At 34.7% G+C, this 21,845-nt stretch overlaps 1 protein-coding gene across 1 annotated transcript in view; it reads right to left on the bottom strand.

Annotated features, from left to right (window-relative positions):
• The window catches only part of LPHN3 (latrophilin 3), a 291,801-nt gene extending 273,391 nt beyond the window's left edge, over window positions 1-18,410 (bottom strand). Inside the window, exon 1 of the mRNA XM_008573340.1 lies at window positions 17,635-18,410. Coding sequence (XP_008571562.1) covers window positions 17,635-18,316 — 682 coding nt within the window. The 5' untranslated portion in view covers window positions 18,317-18,410. The remainder of the gene's footprint in view (window positions 1-17,634) is intronic.
• Between the last annotated feature and the right edge of the window lie 3,435 nt (window positions 18,411-21,845).

Here is a 21,845-nt window from a genome sequence, read left to right as displayed (position 1 = left end):
TTTTTTTTTTTTTTTTTTTTTGTTTTTTATTTTTTTTACTTTTTATTTTTAATTTTTTTTTGTCTTTTGTCTTTTTTCCATGTCCGGCAACGGATCGCAACCCTCAGTGTTGCCCCCGTACCGGACCGGGGACCGGCAACGGGATTGCAACCCTCGGTGCTGCTCCCGCGCCTCGCTCAGCCAGTGAGCGGGAACCGGTCTGTACGTGGGATCCGAACCCTCGGGCGGGAGCGCCGCCGCGCTTCCCAAGCGGCGCACTACCCAGTGCGCCACCGGGCCGGCCCTTAATTTTATTTTTAAAATATTGATCATACATCTATATAAGGTAGAGCAGACATAGTTTGATATTTCACATAAGAAATCATGTGTTGGAAAGTTATAGTTTTTTTTTGTTGTTGTTTGTTTGTTTTTTTAACCATAAACTCATGAATCAATGGAAGAGTATAGATGGTGACACTTTAATAAACTCTTAGTCTATATTAAAATGGTCTTGTATTTTGAACAAAGGCAAATGTAGGTTCAAATCTTGGCTCTTGAGTTTATTAGTTATGTGATCATGGAATACAGTTTAACCTTTCTAACTCTTCATTTTCTTATCTGTAAAATGGGAAAAATAAAACCTCACAGTTCATTGGAAAAGCTCAGTAAATTTTAGTGGTTACTGTTGATGATAATCAAACCATCTCTCCATTAATCACAATACATCTCTAGTCATACCCAGTTTTGAGAATGGAAAGAGAAAAAGAGATAAGAAGTCTGAGCACCATGTCATAAAGATACATGATTGAAAACTAAGGATGCTTAAACTGAAGAAGAAAAGATAGAGAAAGGGCAATTATTAAATTTGTGATAGGCCATTATATTTAAAAGAAAGTTGATTTATTGCATCCTGCTCCAAAGTGGAACACAATTTTATTTTTAACTGGGTAAAATGTACCAAAAAAAATACTGGTTCAGTGCAAGAAAGAACTTATAAACACTGGAATCAATTCTCAACAGTGCAATACATTCTCAAAAGTGGAACTCAGGGCCGGCCCAGTGGCGCACTCGGTAGAGTGCGGCGCTTGGGAGTGCGGTGGCGCTCCCGCCGAGGGTTTGGATCCCATATAGAGACCAGTCCGCTCACTGGCTGAGCGCGGTGTGGGCGCGACACCGAGGGTTGCGATCCCGTTGCCGGTCGCGGTACGGGCGCGACACCGAGGGTTGTGATCCCGTTACCAGTCACGAAAAAAAAGACAAAAAGGAAAAAAAAAAGTGGAACTCATATCATATAAAGCAGAAAGATGGCCATCTGCGCAGAAATTACAGTAGGTATTTCTGCATAAGGAAAGATGCAATAGCATCTATTCATTCATTCAACTTTAATATTTGATAACTCCATTACTTACATATGTATTTTTATCATGTTCTGATTAATACAAACAGATCATTACTGTTCATAAAATATCAAATTATATAGTATGCATTTTTAGACTCATTACTTTTTTTCACTTTATTGTTTTTCTTAGTCTTTCCCGGTTTTTCGAGTATGTACTGTTTTATGTACTGATGTAAACCACTTTAAACCTTTTCTAGATTTTTCTGGAGTAATGGAACTGTTCTATATCTTGATAGTGGTGATGAATTTATGATTGTATGAATCTGTCAAAATTTGCTGAAATGCTGTTCTAAAATGAGTCAATTTTACTGTACATAAATAATACTTTAAATTCCAATGAATTCTTTTCTACTTTCACAGGCATAAGCTAATACAGAAGTCCCCCCAAATAGTATTTATCATGTTACTTTATAATTTTGTAAGGAACATACAATAAAACTTTCAAAGTATACAGTGCTAGATATCGTCTAGCAAAATACTATTTAATCTAAAATTATTATCAAGTATGTGCTTATACTTTTTTACCCATGACTATACTTTTAAATATTTAATAAAAGCTGGAATATTTAAAAGATAATGTTAGCATAATTGAAAATCTTTATAGAATTTCAGGAAGTCCAATAATGCCTGGCTAGTATATGCAACTAGTAGGAAACAATAATTCATCTGATGTGACATATAGATTAAAGAGAAATGATACCTTCAATTGTAATGCTACTGAGTTATTCACAAATTTTGTCATTTACAGAATGTAAGAGAAATCCCTTTACCATTTGCCCTTGCTTCTGACAACCTCCCAAGGCATATCTTCTTAACAAGAAGTTAAGAAATGTTTAACAAATGTATTTTAATTAATTAATTTCTGTTTCAGATTTTTCTTTATTTTTGTGTACAGATGAATGCCATCAGTATTAGTATCACTTTGTGTGACAAGTTTTCTTTTTCTTTTTTAATAGTGAAGTATCTCTTAAGCAATCAGAAGACTTTATAAAGATCTATTTTGTTATTGTGACTGTAAAATGAAAGTTCTTGACTATAACAGCTTTTATCAATAAATTAATAAGCCTATCTTAGATCTGTGCCTTTTGTTGTCTACAATCAAAATAGGAGGATATTTTTGCTACCACATGATGAATTTCATTCTATTTTCCAGAAAGCTGACTGGTTCTCACAATCAAATCTAGCTATCAACTGAGAAATTATATTACAATAAATATGTTAAAGAATAATGGACAAATATTAGCATATTTTTTGGACTAAAAACTCATTTGAGGTAAAAATCTCTATTAATTCCTAATCTCATCTGTGGGAAAGAATTACAGTTTTTGAAGTCAACATTTATCCTATCCAATATGATAACCTATTCAGATAGGCTAATTATTAAAAAATACAAACAAACAAAAACTATGGAAAATATTCTGCTGGTTAATGGCAATAGCAACTAAGGTAAGGATGCCTTACCAAATATTTTGCATTTCCTTTTTTACCTCTCTGAGTATCATTTCATCATTTTATGAATGACCTTCCCATCCTTTCTCCATCTGGTTTATTCATTTAAAGTCTGTCCCCAACTGGGTGGTATTCATTTTTGGCAGGAGTTACATGTTACACCCACACGGTGCCCAGCAAATAACCTCACTCAAAACAGAATGAATGAATGAGTGAATGAATGAATGTATATTTAAACTTCAGTAAGAAGAATAAGAGGACTATTGACTAAATGCTAAAAACTTGTTATCAAATCACATCCCAAACTTTACACATTCCTAGTAAGGAGAAATTGGCCTTTTTTAAACAACAGGCAAACTAACTTTGACTGGTCTTCTATTAGCATGAATGTGTACATGTATCAGTGAAAACACAAAATGAACATTCTGCAGATAAAGTTGTGTATATTATCCAGCTGGTATGTACAACTATCTTAGGTATATATCTTTTAAGTTTATAAGCGAAAACCTCTGTTGTCTAATTGTATAACACTATGCTCTAATATCACTGAGCCACAGTGTCAGTGGATGTGCTAACAATTTTATTTTTCTGGATTATTTCTGAATGGCCTAAAAATACTGTAGGTTTAGCATACCAGGGAAAAAAGGCAGTTCCCTTTTAAGGAAGCAATTTTAAAAAATACCATTTGAAAAGCTCCACTGCTGGGGCCGGCCCGGTGGCGCACTGCTACAGTGCACCGCTTGGGAGCGTGGTGGCTCTCCCGCCGAGGGTTCGGATCCCACATACAGACCGGCCGCTCACTGGCTGAAAGAGGTGCGGGCGCAACACCGAGGGTTGCAATCCCGTTGCCGGTGCAACACCGAGGGTTGCAATCCCGTTGCCGGTCCCGGTCCGGTACGGGCGCAACACTGAGGGTTGCGATCCGTTGCCGGTCACAAAAAAAAAGACAAAAAAGGAAAAAAAAAAAAGAAAAGCTCCACTGTTTCTTCCTAACGAAAGTTTTTACTCTGAAAATGTTACATTAAATTAACATTAGCAAGAAAATTTTCACTAAAACCATTAAGAATAATAAAGCAGTATATGAAGGATGAAATCATTGCAGTATGCTGAGTTGCTACAAGAAATCTCTGATAATATTAGAAATAGCATTGTATTGATGAGCTTTTATTTGGTTAAGAAAGAGAAAGGGAGAGATTAGGAAAATTATATTAATTATTTCAGATAATCCCTAGCAAAAGAGCTCCTGGAACAGGTGCTCCAAAGCTTCTCACTACCATTATTAGTCAAATATAAGCATATATATAAGCAGTCAATAGGCAACTATGGCTTAACATGGCATGTACTCAGGTTCTAAACCATTATTAGAATACATTTTGTTTCCATGATAGGAGATGACAGTATTTCTTAAATTTGTTTAGACCTTAAAAACAGTACTACCTACTTACTTCACACAAAAGGTGTCAAAACGCAGAGTTGTTGGAGCTAATTTTGCAAATTTTGCATCACTTTGGAAATGACCAAGATTTAGGATGGAGGATGGCACTGAAGAATTAAAGCTGGCTGAATAAAAACAATTTTAATCATATTTTATCAAAGAATAAGGATTTGTCCTCACCTTATGGTTTCTGGCCACTTGTTCATGCTTCCTTTACGAAGAAAGTAGTATGAACACTTTCTCTTTCACAGACTTCTTTTCAGGTATTTGAAGACATCTGCTATGCATTTCTCTTGATTACCCTCCTAAACTTTCTTATTTATTTATCATCAATCTATCTATCTATCTACTTACATACCCATATTTATTTTTATTTAGCACTTACATGTCATTTGTTTGCTGTTCATTGTTCTAAGCACTTCATGAATATTAACTCACACTTCTTAAAAAACCTGAGATGTAGGCACTATTATAATTTCCATTTTATAGATGAGGATACTGAGGCTCACAGAGGCCCAAAGTCACACAGCTAGTAAGTAGTGCAGTCATTTTTGAACCCAGGCAATAACATTCCATAACTGTTAGCTAAATATCCCAATCCTTCAATCTTTTATCATATGGATCATAGTTCCCAGAACACACTCCAACCTAGGCAGCCTTCTATGAACCAACTCTCACATATTGACATTCTTCTTAAAAGCTGGTGCCCAGAAATTCTGATCAAATAGGAATAGAAGTTGTCACCTTTATTCTAAGTGGTATTATTATTGTTACCACTACGATTAACATAGTTGTAGAACACATTCATCTTTCCCACCCCATATCCCAAACTGTTATTACAGATTGAAACTGTGGTTCCCCTAATACTGTAAGCTTGTGAAGATAGGGACTGACTGAGTTTGGGTTATTGTATCCCTGGCATATTATACAGTAATTGGCAAAAAGTGAGCCAATTAATATGCGTTTGCTGTCTGAAAATGAATTAAAGGTCTTTTGTTGTTGTTTATACAGACAACTGTCCAGTAGTCTTCACATTTTGTAACTGTATAATAAGCAAAGAAACAAGCGAACAAACAAACCTATACAAGGACTTTACATTTATCTGTATTACATTTCATCTTTTTATTTTAGAGCTTTGATACAGGCTGTCCAAACCCATTTGATTCCTTATTTTATCATCTGGCCTATTAGGATATTCCTTTTCAATAATCTGTCATCCAGTAATGCAAACAGTCACATATTCTATATCTTCATCAAAGTTATTGATTAAAAATATTCAGTAGAGGGCCGGCCCGGTGGCGCACTGCTATAGTGCGCCGCTTGGGAAGCGCGGCAGAGCTCCCGCCGAGGGTTCGGATCCCACATACAGACTGGTTCCCACTCACTGGCTGAGCGAGGGGTGGGCGCAGCACCGAGGGTTGCGGTCCCGTTGCCGGTCCCGGTCCGGTGCGGGCGCGACACTGAGGGTTGCGGTCCGTTGCCGGACACGAAAAAAGACAAAAAGGAAAAAAAAAAAAAAAAATATTCAGTAGAAGAGGGTTGACTACAAAGGTTGTCCAGATGTCTGGAAGACCAGCTTCTAGGCTAACTCTGATGAATCAACATATTGCTTTATTCTTTTTCAGTAATTCAAGCCACTTACGAGGACATTACATTAAGTCAAGTCATATAAAATTGGCATTTTTTTTAGACATCAAAATTGTCAACTATTAGCAGTTATATATAATTTAGTCTTATCTAATCCAGCCCACTTAATTTAATCTGAATTAAAGATTCAGTTTTTGATCACAATCTAATCTTTATTTTTTCTTAAGACTATCATATGAGATTTTGCTAAATACCTTATTTAAATAAAAATGAATCCACATCAAATATGACTTTTGTAAGATTTATTTTGTTTATTTAAGATTTATTAGTAATAATTTGGCAAACTTTACAAAAATGAGAAATTTAGTTACTTGGCATGATTTGACTGTTCAAGTGTGTTGCCTCCATAATTAGTTTCTTATGTATGGGGCCAAGTCTCTTACTCTATCTCCCACAGCATTCAGTGAAGTATTTTGCACATAATAAACACTTACTTAATACTGAATAAACAAAATCAAATATTTTGAATGTGGTCATAACTCATCCAGCAAAGAATATTCACTGAGAGGCTTTATATACAATTTCCTTATACTACCTCTTTTCAAAATATCTCCTGTCACCAATCTAACTTGTCTTGGCTTTACTACTCATATGAGATTCATATGTCTGACATGTACAAATAGGGGGAAAACACCCATTTTCCTCATTAAAAGAAATCTCTTTAGGTCTGTGAGAAGGGAATATATACTTATGCACTCAGTCTGGAGACGCTGTTCATGGTGGCATGACAAAAGAATATGGTACAATAACATCGTCTGCCACAATCACAATGCAATCCCAAAGTGAGTCATAGAATCCACTAAGTAACTACTGTCAAAAAATGAAAGTTTAACTTCTTTTTGGCCCTCAGGCAAAACTGATGCCATATTTAAGTACTGTGACATCAGTGTTTTCATATCACCATATCAAATACTACATGATACTCGAATGCTTAGTCCACAGAAATGAATTTCTAATAACACCAATGTCTAGCTAATGAGGCTGGGAATACTTTTCTTATCAAAATCCACAGTTCTTAAGTGGGCTTATGACACAACAAAGTCACTTATAATTAGAGGAAAATATCAGCAGTGAATATGGGATTCTTTCCAATTATGGATTTCCTACTGCTTGAAATTAAGACTCTTTTTCAGACTATGTCTATCAATACTTCCTGGCTAGAAAGTTCATATAATTCCGGTATACTTGGTAAGCTGTCTGACCCCCTTACTGACAGAGTCTTCTTTTTCTATTAAAGTGAATTTATTGTTAAAATATGCTTGCTTTTTTTTTGTTATCAAAGTAAGCTTCCATTTTCTACCATGAAGTAGGTTTTTTTTGGGGGGGTGGGGGGAAGGAATGCGAGAGAAATTGCAGTCACTGTCCTTGTTATGTGAGTATGTACTTATTTGTACTATTTTTTTGAAACTGGTAAGCCAAAGGATTCTAAAATATTTTTTCTTGTAATCTGGCCATTTCCCCCATTTGTCTGAGCTTATAATGTTTATCTGTGGATGACTACTGTAATATTTTTAGCACTACTTATTAAAACTCATGTCTTGAAGTCTTGCTCAATATTGCTAATTAACTTCTTCATTACCATAAGCATGCTGCTAAGCCACACTACTGTCATAACAATTTTTAAATGAATAAACAAAATCATGTAATATAAATAATGATATAGCTGCTCATTGTTTATACAGCTCAGCAAATAATGGCCAAGTGCTACAGACTGAATCAGTGAATATTATTCCTTCTCATAAATGGTAAAAGAAAGAAATCTAGTATAAGCTGTGTACATCAAAATAACAGGGAGCTCACATATTTAAGATGCATCCAATGTTGTATCTTTGCCTACAGTATCCAACTAGACTCTGTCAAATGATAATGATGTCCTAACTCATTCCATTTTTTCAAGTAACACTGTCAGTCCACTGTAATTTAAAAAAACATTGCTTTCAAACTTAAAGGAATCCTTATCACATATTCACTCTAGTTCATTTAAAGTCATAAAGATAGAGCTAGACATAAATTTAAAAATTCAACAAATATTTGTTAGCAGAGTGAATTATGTAAAATTACATAACCTTATTATATAAATTAAGGAAACCTAAAAAGTCTCTGAATTATCTCATAGTATACTTAGAATCCAGAAATAGGTAATCATAATGGCTATTAGTGAAACAAGAAACTGAGCCATCCTTTAGACTTTCCTTTTTCTTTTTTGGCAGCTGGCCGGTACAGAGACCAAAGCCTGGACCTTGGTGTTATCAGCACCATGCTCTAACCACCTTTTTCCCAATAATTTAGACACACCTCAAATTTCCAAGTCTTGCATGAAGCTTTATATTATTTTATTGCTTTTACTACTTCATATTATTTTAAAACACGAATAATATCAGAACTGCCTATATCCTAATTGGAATAGGGTATAACATATGAATAAACAAATCAAACTTCATGTACAAAGAATCAACGGCTGCATTTTCAGTTCTAAATTGGAGGTATATTTGGGATAAAACTAAAAGAATTAATGGAAACTAAACAAAAATCTTCAGCACAACCTACTACTATTTACCCTAGTCACTAAGCCAAGTATTTCTAGAGGTAAACTGTAATGATACATATTTAAAAAGAGGTAAAGGGAAAGGTTAACATAAAGAAATGTTTCCCTTCAAAACAGTCATTTTGTTAAGTGAGACAGCACTTTCATGCACAATTTTAGAAATTAAACAGATATGAGTTCTTAGAGTCCCTTTTAACCGTATCAGAATATTAATTCAATAGATTCACATTTGAAGATGTACTTTTAGATTTTATAGTCTTACTTGGATCACAGTCACCAGAAGTTTCTGTCATAAAAGAGAAAAGTAAGAGCAGCAGGGTGCAGGGCCAAACAAAGGTTACACTTTGGCCTGATGTTCTGCATTCACTCAGATCTCAGCTGGCAAAGCTGAGTGCGGTTCATGCTGGCCCTGAATAGCCAGATAAATTAACACAGTCCAAAAGAGTGACTGCAGTCACGCAGCATTTCAAAACAGCTCTTCATCTGTTCATGTTTAGGGAAATCAGTGAGAAGAGACTGAAGAAGAAATCAATCCTGTGTTATAGATTATGAGTTAGTACACTTGGAAAAACTGCAAACATAAATGAAAAATTCAGATTCTACCTACTCCCATTTTCGAGTATGAAACAAACCTCTGCCTTAAGTTAAAATATGGAAATCCAAGGTATCGCCCATGGTAAGGATGAGACACTACTTGTTACTTTTCTAAATTCCTTCAACTATAGTAACAGGTCTAATTTTCTTCCTGTCTGTTTTTCATTGTTTTTTCGCCAACACACAAACAGACCACAAGTAGTCGCAAAGCACTGTGTGACTGCCTGAATCTCATTGCTCTTCTCACTGTGTTAATACATTCCAGCTACTCAAGGTGAGAATAAATGGCACCCTGCTTTGCCAGGACAAGCCTGTGAGGGGGACACGTTCATCCTGTATCAGGCTGTTGTTCTTCTCTGTCAAACACACAGGCAGTAATTCTATGCGGACACAAAACAGGGTCATTTAATAAAACGAAGTGATGCACTTCACTGCCAGAGATGCCTGAGCCCAGAGAGGAGGTAGTGTATATCACTCCACAGACTCTTAATGGATTAAGACAATTATTCATGCTAAGATATATATATTTAAATGTTAGGAAATCTAGATCCCTAACCGAGAATCACGTTAAAAAAAAATACCATCCCAGGGCCTCAATTCAAATACTGAATCAACATCTTAAGAGCTCTGATATAATGGGGTGTTAAGAAAGAGGCAAAAATCGTCATTTTAACATGCTCCCTGGTTGACGTCTGTAGCCTCTTTGCAGTAGTCATTAGATAGGAAGTTGAATCATTAGGAAGGAGATTGCCTATTTAAAGTCAATCAACAGAAAAAGTCATAGAGGTTTAAGAACCAAAAGACAGTTTAGTATTTTTATTACACCATGTACATAACCTAGTAGGAGTTATGGCCTATATGATAATTCTCAAATTTTAGCAGCTTGTTATAGATTGCAGGGGTCCACTCTCAAGGTTTCTGATTCAATCTGGGATGGGACCTGACAATTTTCATTGGTAACTTCCTATTGGATTACAATTTGAGGCCTATTAGCATATATTACTTATGAGTCAGTTACATGCAATCTATACGCACTTGATTACACTTTATTATACAAGAGAATATGAAAAGAGGCTTCTAATTCACCAAAGCATTTAAACCCCTGACACTAGAACAAAATTATTTGCCTCTCCAAATAGTTACATAACACTGTGGGAAAACATTCTAATACTTCCTCTACACGTGATTTTTTTTCCTTTTTTTTTTTTGTGACCGGTAACGGGATTGCAACCCTCAGTGTCACGCCCGTACCGCGACCGGCAATGGAATCGCAACCCTCGGTGTCGTGCCCGCACTGCGCTCAACCAGTGAGCCGACCGGTCTCTATATGGGATCCAAACCCTCAGCGGGAGCGCCGCCGCGCTCCCAAGGGCTGCACTCTACCGAATGCGCCACCGGGCCGGCCCTACATGTGATTTTTAGTATCATTACACCATGATAATGACCATCAGTAGTACTTCTCTCATCAAATGCATTCATTAAATGTTAGGCTAATAGTCAACATTAGTGGTTCACAGTCAATGTTCAATGAACATACTTACCTACCCCTTCCTAGGAAATGAATGTTTCAGATGAGCAATTTTAACTATTTTACAGTCAAAGCTAAAAATAAAAATTTTAAAGTTTCATCTCTGATTAGAATGGTTGACTCTCCTTTCATTCAAATTTAATGTTGGTACATTTATGCTTACAGTTTTCTTTTTATGTTTTTCCCTTTTCAATTTTTGTCCTCACAACTTGGGAAAACTAATGGTTTGAACTATTTAAAAGTCAAAATTGATAGAGAGCACCACTAAACTAAATAATAGAATGAAACATTAGAACTATTTCTTAAGTCTCTGGAGTGAGAGTTCAACCCACCCTATTCTTCTATGTTTCCATATGTGAGTAGATTCAACAATGTGTTACATACTTTTTCACAGTTCTGTAATCAATAGGAAGAAGCAAGGTCTCAAGCAATACCCAACACTTTTAATAAGTACAATTTTTTTTTTCTTCCTTAGCACAAAAATAAAATTTAAAACACCCAAACACACAAAAATCAACTAGAATTAGAGCAAGGCTCATCAAATATAGTTTTATTTTCTCAAAAATACTTTGCAACTTTTTCATTTGTAAGTCCTAATGATAAGGGAGTGCTAACTTGATAGTTGGGTGACTGTCCTGAACAAAATAGAAAGTCTTTTTGCATTTCTTTATAGAATTCTAAATAGATTATCAGTCCTCTATGTGGATTATTAGCTTAATCTTCAGAAACTTATTTCAAACTTTCAGACTGAACATATTCACCAAAGAAATTTGGCAAAACCCAGAAGAGCTCAAAATGTGAACCACTCAGATATTAAGCACCATTAGAACTTTGGATCATATGCCTGTTAAAATATATATTACATAAAATAAAAGTCAGCTCATACTACTGTCTGGCTAGGCTAAGGCCTGGAAACCTCACATAGTGCCAGTTGTCTAGCTCTTAATCCTGTTCGTGACACCAATTGTAAAGCTAGGCCACCACGCTAGCTGTCGGGCTCTTTCACCTGCTGGTAATCCTGCACTGACTGGGCCAATTGTTGAGTTAGAGCTGGGTCTGGAGCTCCCAGACCCCTCAAGCCCATTCACAGACTGGGTCACAAACCCTTCATATGCCAGGCTGGGTCCTCAGACCACTCACATGCCAAGCTGGGTCACCAGACCCCTTCACGCAGGTCTATGAGCTAGGTAACCAGCCAAAAGGTCCTTGGAGCCATAGTTTGGAAAGCATGGCCGTGCTGGGCAGACACCCAAGGCAGACACTTGTCCACCTGCTTCACCAAACTCCAGTCTCTCTCTCTCTGTCTCTCTGCAGGAGAACGCAAGAATAGCAACAAAACTAAAAAAACACATTGGTGCACATGCGCTCTAACTCCACACACACACACACACACACACACACACACACACACACACACACACACACAGTTTGCTTAATCAGAAATCTCATTTTTACCAGTTACCAAACCTTATAAGGTGTGTTAATAACGAGCAGCAAAACTATTTCAGTTCCACCTGTCTGCCCTCTGGTGGACATGCTAATGAGCAGTGAAATGGCTGCTGCAAGGACAGCTGGTGTGAGTGGGAAGCTTATTCACAACTAAGTCATCTTGTTATGACTGTGAGTTACATGTAGAAATGATTTTAATAACTTTTCTAATAATTATACATTTATCAGGGACATCACTCTGTAAAAAAATATTTAATGTTACAATACTTGTAAACCGTTTTATCCCTGCCTCTTGTCTCATCTATTAGAAAGATCACCTAGATGTCAGATTAATGGCAAGCAGTGGGTTCACGTTTGCTTTGCACAGGACTGTGATTTTGATACGCAGAGCCTGAAAAGCAGAAGGTGTCATTCTGGAAAGTGTTTACCCTCAATTATAAAGAAAGAAAAATATATATATAAGAAAGGTATAAAGACATAAGAGAGAATTCAGCTGGTGTTAAGTGGCAGTGGAACAGCTCTTGCAAATTTTGCACGTTTTGTCTGTGCTTCCTGAGAACTCAGCAGCAGCAATGTCCTTCAGGCAGCAGCTGTCACTATAGGCAATGAAGAAGCATTGGAAAGAAAAGGAGGGAGCTCCTCTGCAGACTGGAAAACAGCTGATGCATAAAAATATAAACAGGGCTGAAATTAGCAACAAGTTGCTGACTATCTTTCCTTTTTGTAAAGTTCACTCAGCTACTAAGATGTAAATTAAGCCTTAGAGAAAACATAGCATATCAAGTGGAACTGTGAAGCAATCATAAGCCATAGGCTGAGCACAAGTTTGATTTAAGATTCTACTACTTTCGGGCTCTATTTTCTGACTAGGATGTACTGTATTTAACTCAATTGCTCAGGAAGCAGATTCAGCTACCTATTAAACACGTGACAGTTTCAAAATGTTCAAGATTCTCTGCCCAGGACTCACATTACTCAGCTGTCAAAGTAAAGGGCTCAGATATATGATGTGAAAATTACATTTTAACGAGGTGTCATGTGTGTTTAAAGTTCTTATTCATCACTACATAGCTACAGCTTTTACTGGAGACACAAATGCACTTAATTAGCATATTATAAGGACAGAAGGTTCACCTTATCTGCATTGCTAAACTGTTATGTGTAGGCTTTTGGTTGCTGGTTTAGATTCCACTATCCTCAGTACATATAAGAATGGCTGCGTTTACATGCATAATTTCAAGTGGCTTTCAAGAAAACATGGATTGTGTTTGGGAAGTAGAAGATCAGGTACAAGACAGTAGCTATATGTCTTCATTGTTCTAATGTTAGTACTTATTACTTGATGTGTTTTTCACTAAATCTCAACCAGTAGATTTTTAGATCTGATAGACATGCTAATTTCAGGAAATTTTTCGAGCTGGGCTTCTCTGCCTGTTATTATTAACTTGAACATACTTCCTTATCCTTTAGTAGAAAATGCTGGAAAACATTTACATATTTGACAAGGAAAAATCAGATTTTTCTAAACTGTCATTAGAAAAATCTAAGAGTCAAAGAAACTCCCTCACATTTCACTTCTCTTTATTAAAGAATCATGAATTTGACACCAGGTGGTTTGGGAGAGAGAACGGTGTAAGACTGAAAGTCAATCAACACCAGCCACTAATAATAGCTAAATGCTAGTGATGGAACTATCTGATTCCCTCACACCAGATTTATCAGGGTGTAACACATCATTTTAGAATTATGATGCCAATGTGAGCATCACTCAATCTGTGAAATAACTAAGTCTTATGTGGAAGTTTTAAATGTATTTCTTAAAAAAGATAGCTAATTGAAGGCATAACGTATTTTATAAGATAGGAAATAGGCTCAGTTAAAAGTACACTTGAAGAAAATTCTAGATTTGATAGATGTGGTGTTTGCCAAGAAAAAATAGAGGAAGCACGTTCACCTGTACTTTACACTCCAGTGCCAATACTTACAAATATTTTTGATATAGGTGTCCAAAGCTGGATCACTGGTTCTTCAGATAAAATGTATTGCAGTTGAACACAGCTATTATACATTCCTGAATATAATACATATTCCAATTTCTCTAAGTTGAAGAAATCCCTGTACTTTTTCAACTGAAAAATTTGAGAATATGTTCTTCATATAAAATTCTTTTAACAGGTGCACACTTCCTTCCATATTATAAGACTACTGATTTTAATTTCTTCTAGTTACTTCTGGAAGAAAGCACATTAGGTGTTAATGTGCTTTGACACAACAATCTGGGTGAAGAAGGGGAGAACCTGGGGGCTGGAGGTAGGGGTGATGACTGGAGTGACTTAATAAAACTTCTAGATTATAAAAGTGTTTGGCAAACAGTGAAAATGTTTACCCAAGGGGTGTGTACATCATCTTCATAAAAGAAATTTAGAACTAATACTCCAATTCCCATAACATCCTGAAAAAGCAGGTTTTAAAAGTATATGTATTTTATAATTCATTCATTCATTCATTGATTAAATCATTAAACAAATCTTTACAAAGCACCTAATATTTATCAGGCACTGTGTAAGGATTTGTATAATGTATTTTATAATTCATTCATTCATTCATTGATTAAATCATATTAAACAAATCTTTACAGAGCACCTAATATTTATCAGGCACTGTATAAGGATTTGTAGATGAAAATGACTAGAACAATATCAGTGAGATTATTTCAATGTGAATCAAAATCTAATTAGTTCTTAAAGAAAAAGGTTTTTTATAACTGAGATTCTTTTCATTTGTATATTTCTTACTAAGTGAAATATAATGATATTATTAAAAATTGTTTATAAGAAATTGTTTGAAAATGTAATTGCTATATAAATGCCAAATAGCAGTATCAAAATAAGTTCTGATTTATTTTCCCACTAATTTCAAGGTGGAAATTCACAAAAATGCCAGCAATTTTGCATTTAATATAATGCAGAGTAAGTGCTGACAGCATAGTGTTCTGAAAATAATGGTTTTAGGGAAAAATGAGAAATGCATTTTAAACTTCTAAACTCTGCCCAGAAGAATAGGCCCATTAAAGAACTTTTCAAGGAGAAACTTCGCTTATAGTCTACAATGAACATTTGAATACAAGTTTAAAATATGTAATCAAAATTAATTTTATATAGATATTGTAGAAACAGATTGTACCATCAGAGGTTTCCCTTTGAAAAAGAATGCAAATATACATGTCATGGAACTGAACCAACCTAACAAAAGACAGGAACTTCATAAAATGTGACAATTAGCAGTTTGGGGATAGGTGTTGGGAAAAGAAAAGAACTGTAATTAAATGACTTCTGAAACCACTTTTTAGGATATTTCTGAGGAACTAGCTCTTCTTCATATTCTTCCTCAAAGTTTACCATTTCAGACTTTTAAAATGACCCTTGTAAGCACAAAACAAAAAATCTGATTTCATGGTTGAAGAGTAGATACATTTTTTAGATTTTTTACAAATCTAAGGTAATTAACTGGTATGAACTGCAAATTGTATTTATATCCAGACTGTGCTTGGCACTAACAGCTGGGTGATTTTTGAATAAGTTACATGGCTACAATGCATTAGGTCTCTTATTTAGAAAATGTGGATAATTCAGGTCTTGTACGGTTGGTGTGTATCTATTAGGTTGTTACCGTATTATGCCTATTATGTTTTTATTCTCATTAAAATCTAGCAATAATCTTCTGAGATAGGTATTACTTTTCCATTTAGTTAGGATACCAGATAGTTGAGGGAACCAGGATTGACAGGCTGAGCAACCTATACACAAACAAGTGAAGGCAGAATTCAAACCCAAGTCCTTTAGACTTCCACGCCCATGTTCAGAAACATATGCTACCTATATGTAAGCTTTATGAGAGGATTTTTATACATCCAAGAGAAGCATATTTGCCTTTTTTCTTCCAACACCAGATGTTTTGATGTACAGAAAAGTTGTATACAGCAGAAGTAAAACATAGACATTCCTTTACATAAAAACTTCTTAAGTGTGAATTTTCATTGATTAGAACACAGTTAAAATCAGAGGCAAAGGACTCAGCCTGCTACTAACAGATGGCAACAACAAATACACTTTGGTTCTACAAACTAAGGATTAGTTTTTGACCCTAATATACATGTAGTAAGTTAAGGGTTTCTGTATATAGACACATTAACAAGACCCATAATCAAATGGCAATAAAAATTCACAAAAGGCAATTTCTTGAAAAAGTTTCTTGTTATTTACTAAAATAAATAAATAAATAAATAAAAATAACACCCAGCTGAAACTGTTTATGTGGAATAAGATGAATAACCTCTATTAACACTAATTGAAATTCTCATATCCACACATACCATGCATAAAATTTACTTCTACACTTATTCTTTCCACCTCAAAATTTCAATAACTCCATGCCAAAATACTAGCTTTTTAATTTGAGCATTTGTGCATGAAAATTGGTACTTTTTTTGCAATTATACTGACAAATTTAATACGTGAGAAATCTCACTATTTGCAAAACAGAGAAAAGGTGTTTATTGTACAAAAAACTGAATCTCCTGGCTTAAGTTATGAATCCATTTTAAAAGCTGAAGTTCATCATTTCTCATTGTTTGCCACTTCAATAACATCTTTTTAACAAATATGGGCACTAGCACAAGTAGACAAGATGGCCCACATATATTAGTGTGTATATGTGAATATATTTATAAGTTTATTGATGTATGTTAGAATTTTTTTTGACAAATCTCTAAATACATGGGACTACAGTACCTTCTTACTCCTTATAGATAACTTATAAATACTGTTAGGAATTTGCTAGCTAATTAATCGTAATTTGCCTATCATTCTAAATAATAATAATGTATGATCTTCTAAATAAATAAAATTTGAAATAGGTTATTGTCCCTTATTCACTGATTAATTCCAAAACATGATGAGTTATAGTTTATTATTTTTGAGGCAATTATTTCCTGTTCCAATTAAGAGTCAAAAAAGGCTAAGAACCATTAATAAACAAAGCATGCAATAAAATATAAATTTAGTTTAAGAATATCACAGCTGTGAAAGAATTCTCTTCCCAGAATACTCCAGATGACTGGTTCTCTCAGACACATGTACACTCAAACTGACAGTCCTCCTTACAGGGGTGGTCATATATGATGCTCTCTGTGAGGTAAATACACTGGTGCACCTGACTCCTGAGGCATTATATCAAGCTAATCCTTTGACATGTTCCAAGTGGAGAGCATTTCTGAGGGCAGTAATTAGACAGACTGGCATTCTATTGTAGCAAAGGTTTTGTGTACTTCACTATAGCAAGAACTAACCAGCTGAAAATGACAAATGTTCTTCAAAGAGGAAGGGCTAAAGATTGGAGACAAGCTACACAAAGAAGAGTCAGTTTCTTATAGTTTTTACAGCTGAAAGTGATTAACAACAACCTTTTTCCCATTAAAGACAATAAACAATTTTTAAGTGTATAGGCCAGAAGAAAGACCACAAAGGAAGTCTTGTCAAAAGGTACAATAAACTTATTGAGAAAAAACTGTAAATAGTTCCCCGTAGAGTACCATAAAAGGTTAAACTTACCTGATCTACTATCCAGAGGTCCAAAATCCAAAGAATATTTCACCACGTGATAGTTATTCCATACATAAAGTAGGTTGTCCCTGGGGTTGTAATCCACAGCTGCTATGTACTGGTATGAATTGGGAAAGGGTACATCCACCAAACTATCCTTGCTTTGGTCGGTGTTGTAAATGTAGTCAATCTTATTCCCAGTGGCTTCATTGTCATCATCCTCATAGACAGATTTGACCACATACAGAATCCCACAAATCATAAACGCATTGGAAGCTGACCTTTTATCATATGCAGTATCCCATGTCCCTTCAATCCGTAGGGTGTAAGGGTTCAATTGACTAATGACAATTTTACCATTGTTTTGTTCTGTTGCATAGATTACCCATAGCCCATTCTCATCCACTGCCAGGTCTATGTCAGATTTGCCTCCCCATCGGTAAGGGGAAGTATCATGGTAATTGGCATTTGCTATGATAGCCTCTCCACTCTTTATCCTAGTCCGCAAATCAAACTTTACTATGTTCCTGGTGCGTTCTTTGTTGAAGAACAAAGCTCCATCGTATACTACAAATCCTGTGCCATCCACCCTGTGAGGGAGCTTGTAGGTTGTAGTTGGCCTTCCAGCAATGAAGTCATCCTTGGATGAATACTCAGTCAAGGTATCAGTTCTGTAGGGGGTCCAGGGCATATAATAAATCTTGTCAGAAGCCTGTAGAGGGTCTTTGCACCACGCCCCAGATTGGTGGTCAGACTCAAACAAATGTTCACTCTGGTACACTCCTTTTAGTAGCCCAGGACAAAGAAAAACTGTTGGAAGGGAAAGAGTTAAAATAATAAATATATTAATTTCATATTTTGTCATATATTCTTATTTTTCACCAAATGGAATATAACTCTAACAAGAGATACCCACCACCACTTATTTTACTGCATTCTTTTGAAAACACAAATTATTCTTCCACAAAAATTTTGGCTTTTTTTCCAAAATAATTTTGATTTAACTTGCTGAAAAAATTTAGCCTTTTTATGAGTAGTTGTGCTTTCCTGTGATTTTTACCTTTATAAACATGCGTAGTAACATTTTTGGATATATGTATAAGATATAACATATGTCTATATATTCTATAGACATATAACAAATAGGAAAGTTTATACACAATGTTTTTATTAGTTCATTGAAGAACATATCTTATTTGGAAATAAAAATATATTGTTTCCTTTCTGATGAAATTAGCTATTCAATAATTATCATTAAGAAACAAATGGATATCCCGCAGTAATTTTTTTTACAAATAAAGGAAAAATAATACAATACAGGCCACTGAATCTTCTAGCAAAAAAGCTCTCAAAGCTGCTACAGCACACAGAGCATGCAACCCACACAATTAAAAATGAGTGATGGATGGATACTGGAAGGGAAAAGAGAAAGGAAGAAAAAGAAAGGAAAGAAGGAATAAGGAAAGAAGAAAAGGTGAAAGGTTACAGAAAAGAACCCAAGATCTAGATTTTAATCAGTTAAAAATGTCCTGTTAAATACAGTAGTATTGGAACTTAAAAACATGTACCTTTTACTGTTAAATGAGAAGAGCATTAAAAAAACAAGATTACTTGCTATAATATTTTGCTGCTCATACTTCAGAATAAAAATTGGCAGGAATCATCTGATTCACTTGATTTTTTAGTATGATTCAGTAGCATACTGTGTGAGTGATGGTAAGAAAGCTGGGCTGATTAATCTGTAATGAAGGGGCTCTAAAGTGATGTTTCCCGAAGGGTGGTCCTTGAAGCACTTGTTTCAAGTGGTAAAACTAGATATTACACAGAAAGAAAAAAGGATCCTTGGCCACATGTGTTTGAGAAATACCATATTAAATATAATTGTGGAAGAGATTCTAATATCTTAGGTATATTAGTGAATCTCCATGGCAGAAGAGGTGAGAGTGGGCAAATTTCACAAACAAATTTGATCATGGAACCTTTTCTATAGAGCGTCTGGAGTGTAGTGTTCTGCTAAATCTGCTATGGGAAACACTGCCCTAATATATTTGCAAAGCAAATACACTGAAAAATAATCATGCAGTCCACTGTTATGTTTGAAATGATTAGAAGTGTACCAGGTGGAGAAATCAGGAAATAACAAGGAATTTGGATGTTATGCCATTTTTTTTATAATTAAAAGATTACTCTTTTGGCATTAGCAATTAGCTTTTTAACAGCAACTATAAGCATAGACCCAATGGAAAACAATCTAAGATAAAACTCAGCCAGGTTTTAAAGACTGTTGAAAAGGAAAGCACATTACTAAAATGTCCAAAGTTTTACTTTTGAAGAAATGAAAAGTTTGGGGGAAAATCTGACTACTGAAATCTTCTATAGCAAAGATAGAGAGCCACCGTCAAGTAATATTTAATAATAATGTTGATGATTATAAGAATTTCTCAGGATTTTTAATATTGCTATAACTATAAAGGATAGGTACCCATTGTTGTCACAATTGTATATAACCTTTATGTTAAAGATAATAATCAGCCTTTGGCTACAGAGTAATTTACTTTACCATATTTCAGAAAACTATCTTCCCTATTTCCCCAATAGTGAAAAATTAAGGGACAGGGGAAACCATACCAGAGCCATGGAAAATTATCTACTCTAGAAATAAAAATAAATCTAAAGCAATTAATATCCATCAACATCTACTGAATTTCTAACTACTTATTTTAAAAGAGAGGACTAAAATACACTTTTGAAAATTTTATACTATTAAACTGTTTTAGGATGAAAGGATCAAACCAGCACTGGTCAGTAAAACAGATTAAAGTGAAGTTGAGCAGCAGAAGTAGTAAATAAATTTTCATAAAATAGATAAGAATTAATAACAAAATTATTTTAAGTAAATGTTAAACTGTTAAATAACTTAGCCTATAAATAGTACATAATTTATGAAAGGTATTTAATTACCTTTTTGTTCCACTTCTATTGGAGAGAGAGAAGTAAAGAGAGAAAGGAGAAAAGAGAATAGATTAATGGTACGGTATTGGCCAAGCACTTTTTATTCACCTCTTCCAAACCGAAAGTAAATAATTTACTTCACTCATACTTGCTTTATTGAACATTATATGTTTTTTTAAAAACCCATTTCTCTAATACAATTATTTTTAAAAAATCACATTAGAAACTTTAAAATACATAATAAAATTAGAAAAAAATGTGGCAAAAATTAATCATGCTAGGATTGAATAAACATACCATTCCGAGCTATAGACATTGGAAATGCAGCGTTTATAATAAGAACATTAATATTTCCGTTTGAAAAGCAGGCCAGCAGTTATATACAGAAAGCTTTCAAATAGTTGGCTAGTCTCACTTATAAACATAATAGTTTATACCACTATTTAACATAAAAATTTTGCTTTTTATGCATTTCAAAGAATTGATCTCTTTAGAAGAAACTATTTTGCAACCTGTTTCCTAAGGCCTAAAATTTTCCACAACTTGTCAATCTCATGAGAAATGCAACTCATAAGGATATGAATTAACAGGGAGTGCTCTTACTCTGAATAAATGGATTTAGAACTCTTTTTGAAGACTTCTCATCCTCCCACTCATCAATATTTTATATTATTGTGGAAAAAATACTGTCTTTCAGAAAAATGTTATCAGAAGGTTAATATAATTAATGAGCCACTGGCTCTGGGTCTTTTGTAAAATTCTTAACTGAGTCAATGTATACTTGTAAAAATAAACTCAGATCCTAAATGTTATTTTATGTACCTCTCAAACTAGATTTCATTATCATATTGAAGGTACTGATCAATACAAGCCAGTGAAAATTCTGGGAAATTTTAACATATTCACAAAATTCATCAAGTGGCATTTTCTTTATCTTATAAACATTTGTCTAATCAGAGACAATTTTCCTACATCCTAATGACAAAAAGGGACTGATGAGAAAAAAGGGAGACGTTGGAGAAGAACGGATTCATAACCCAAACTTAAAAAAATTACAGCTTACAAGTGATGTGAAACTAAGGTTATTTCAGTGCAAGAGATGAACTGAGACATGAATAATAAAAATTTAAAACTAGGAATTTTTCAAAAAGAAGCAAGAAATACTATTTTGGGTAGTTACATTTGTGTGAGTTTTTTTGTGTTTTGATCTAAGCTCAAATGTCTTCAATAATTGTCAAAACCACACTCGCTTCTCTCCATTGCCTTTT

This window comes from Galeopterus variegatus, unplaced genomic scaffold (genome assembly GCF_000696425.1).
Source record: "Galeopterus variegatus unplaced genomic scaffold, G_variegatus-3.0.2 Scaffold905, whole genome shotgun sequence".
In the NCBI taxonomy this organism is placed as follows: Eukaryota; Metazoa; Chordata; class Mammalia; order Dermoptera; family Cynocephalidae; genus Galeopterus; species Galeopterus variegatus.
The sequence above is the reverse complement of the archived record's forward strand: the minus strand, read 5'-3'. Positions and strand labels throughout refer to the sequence as shown.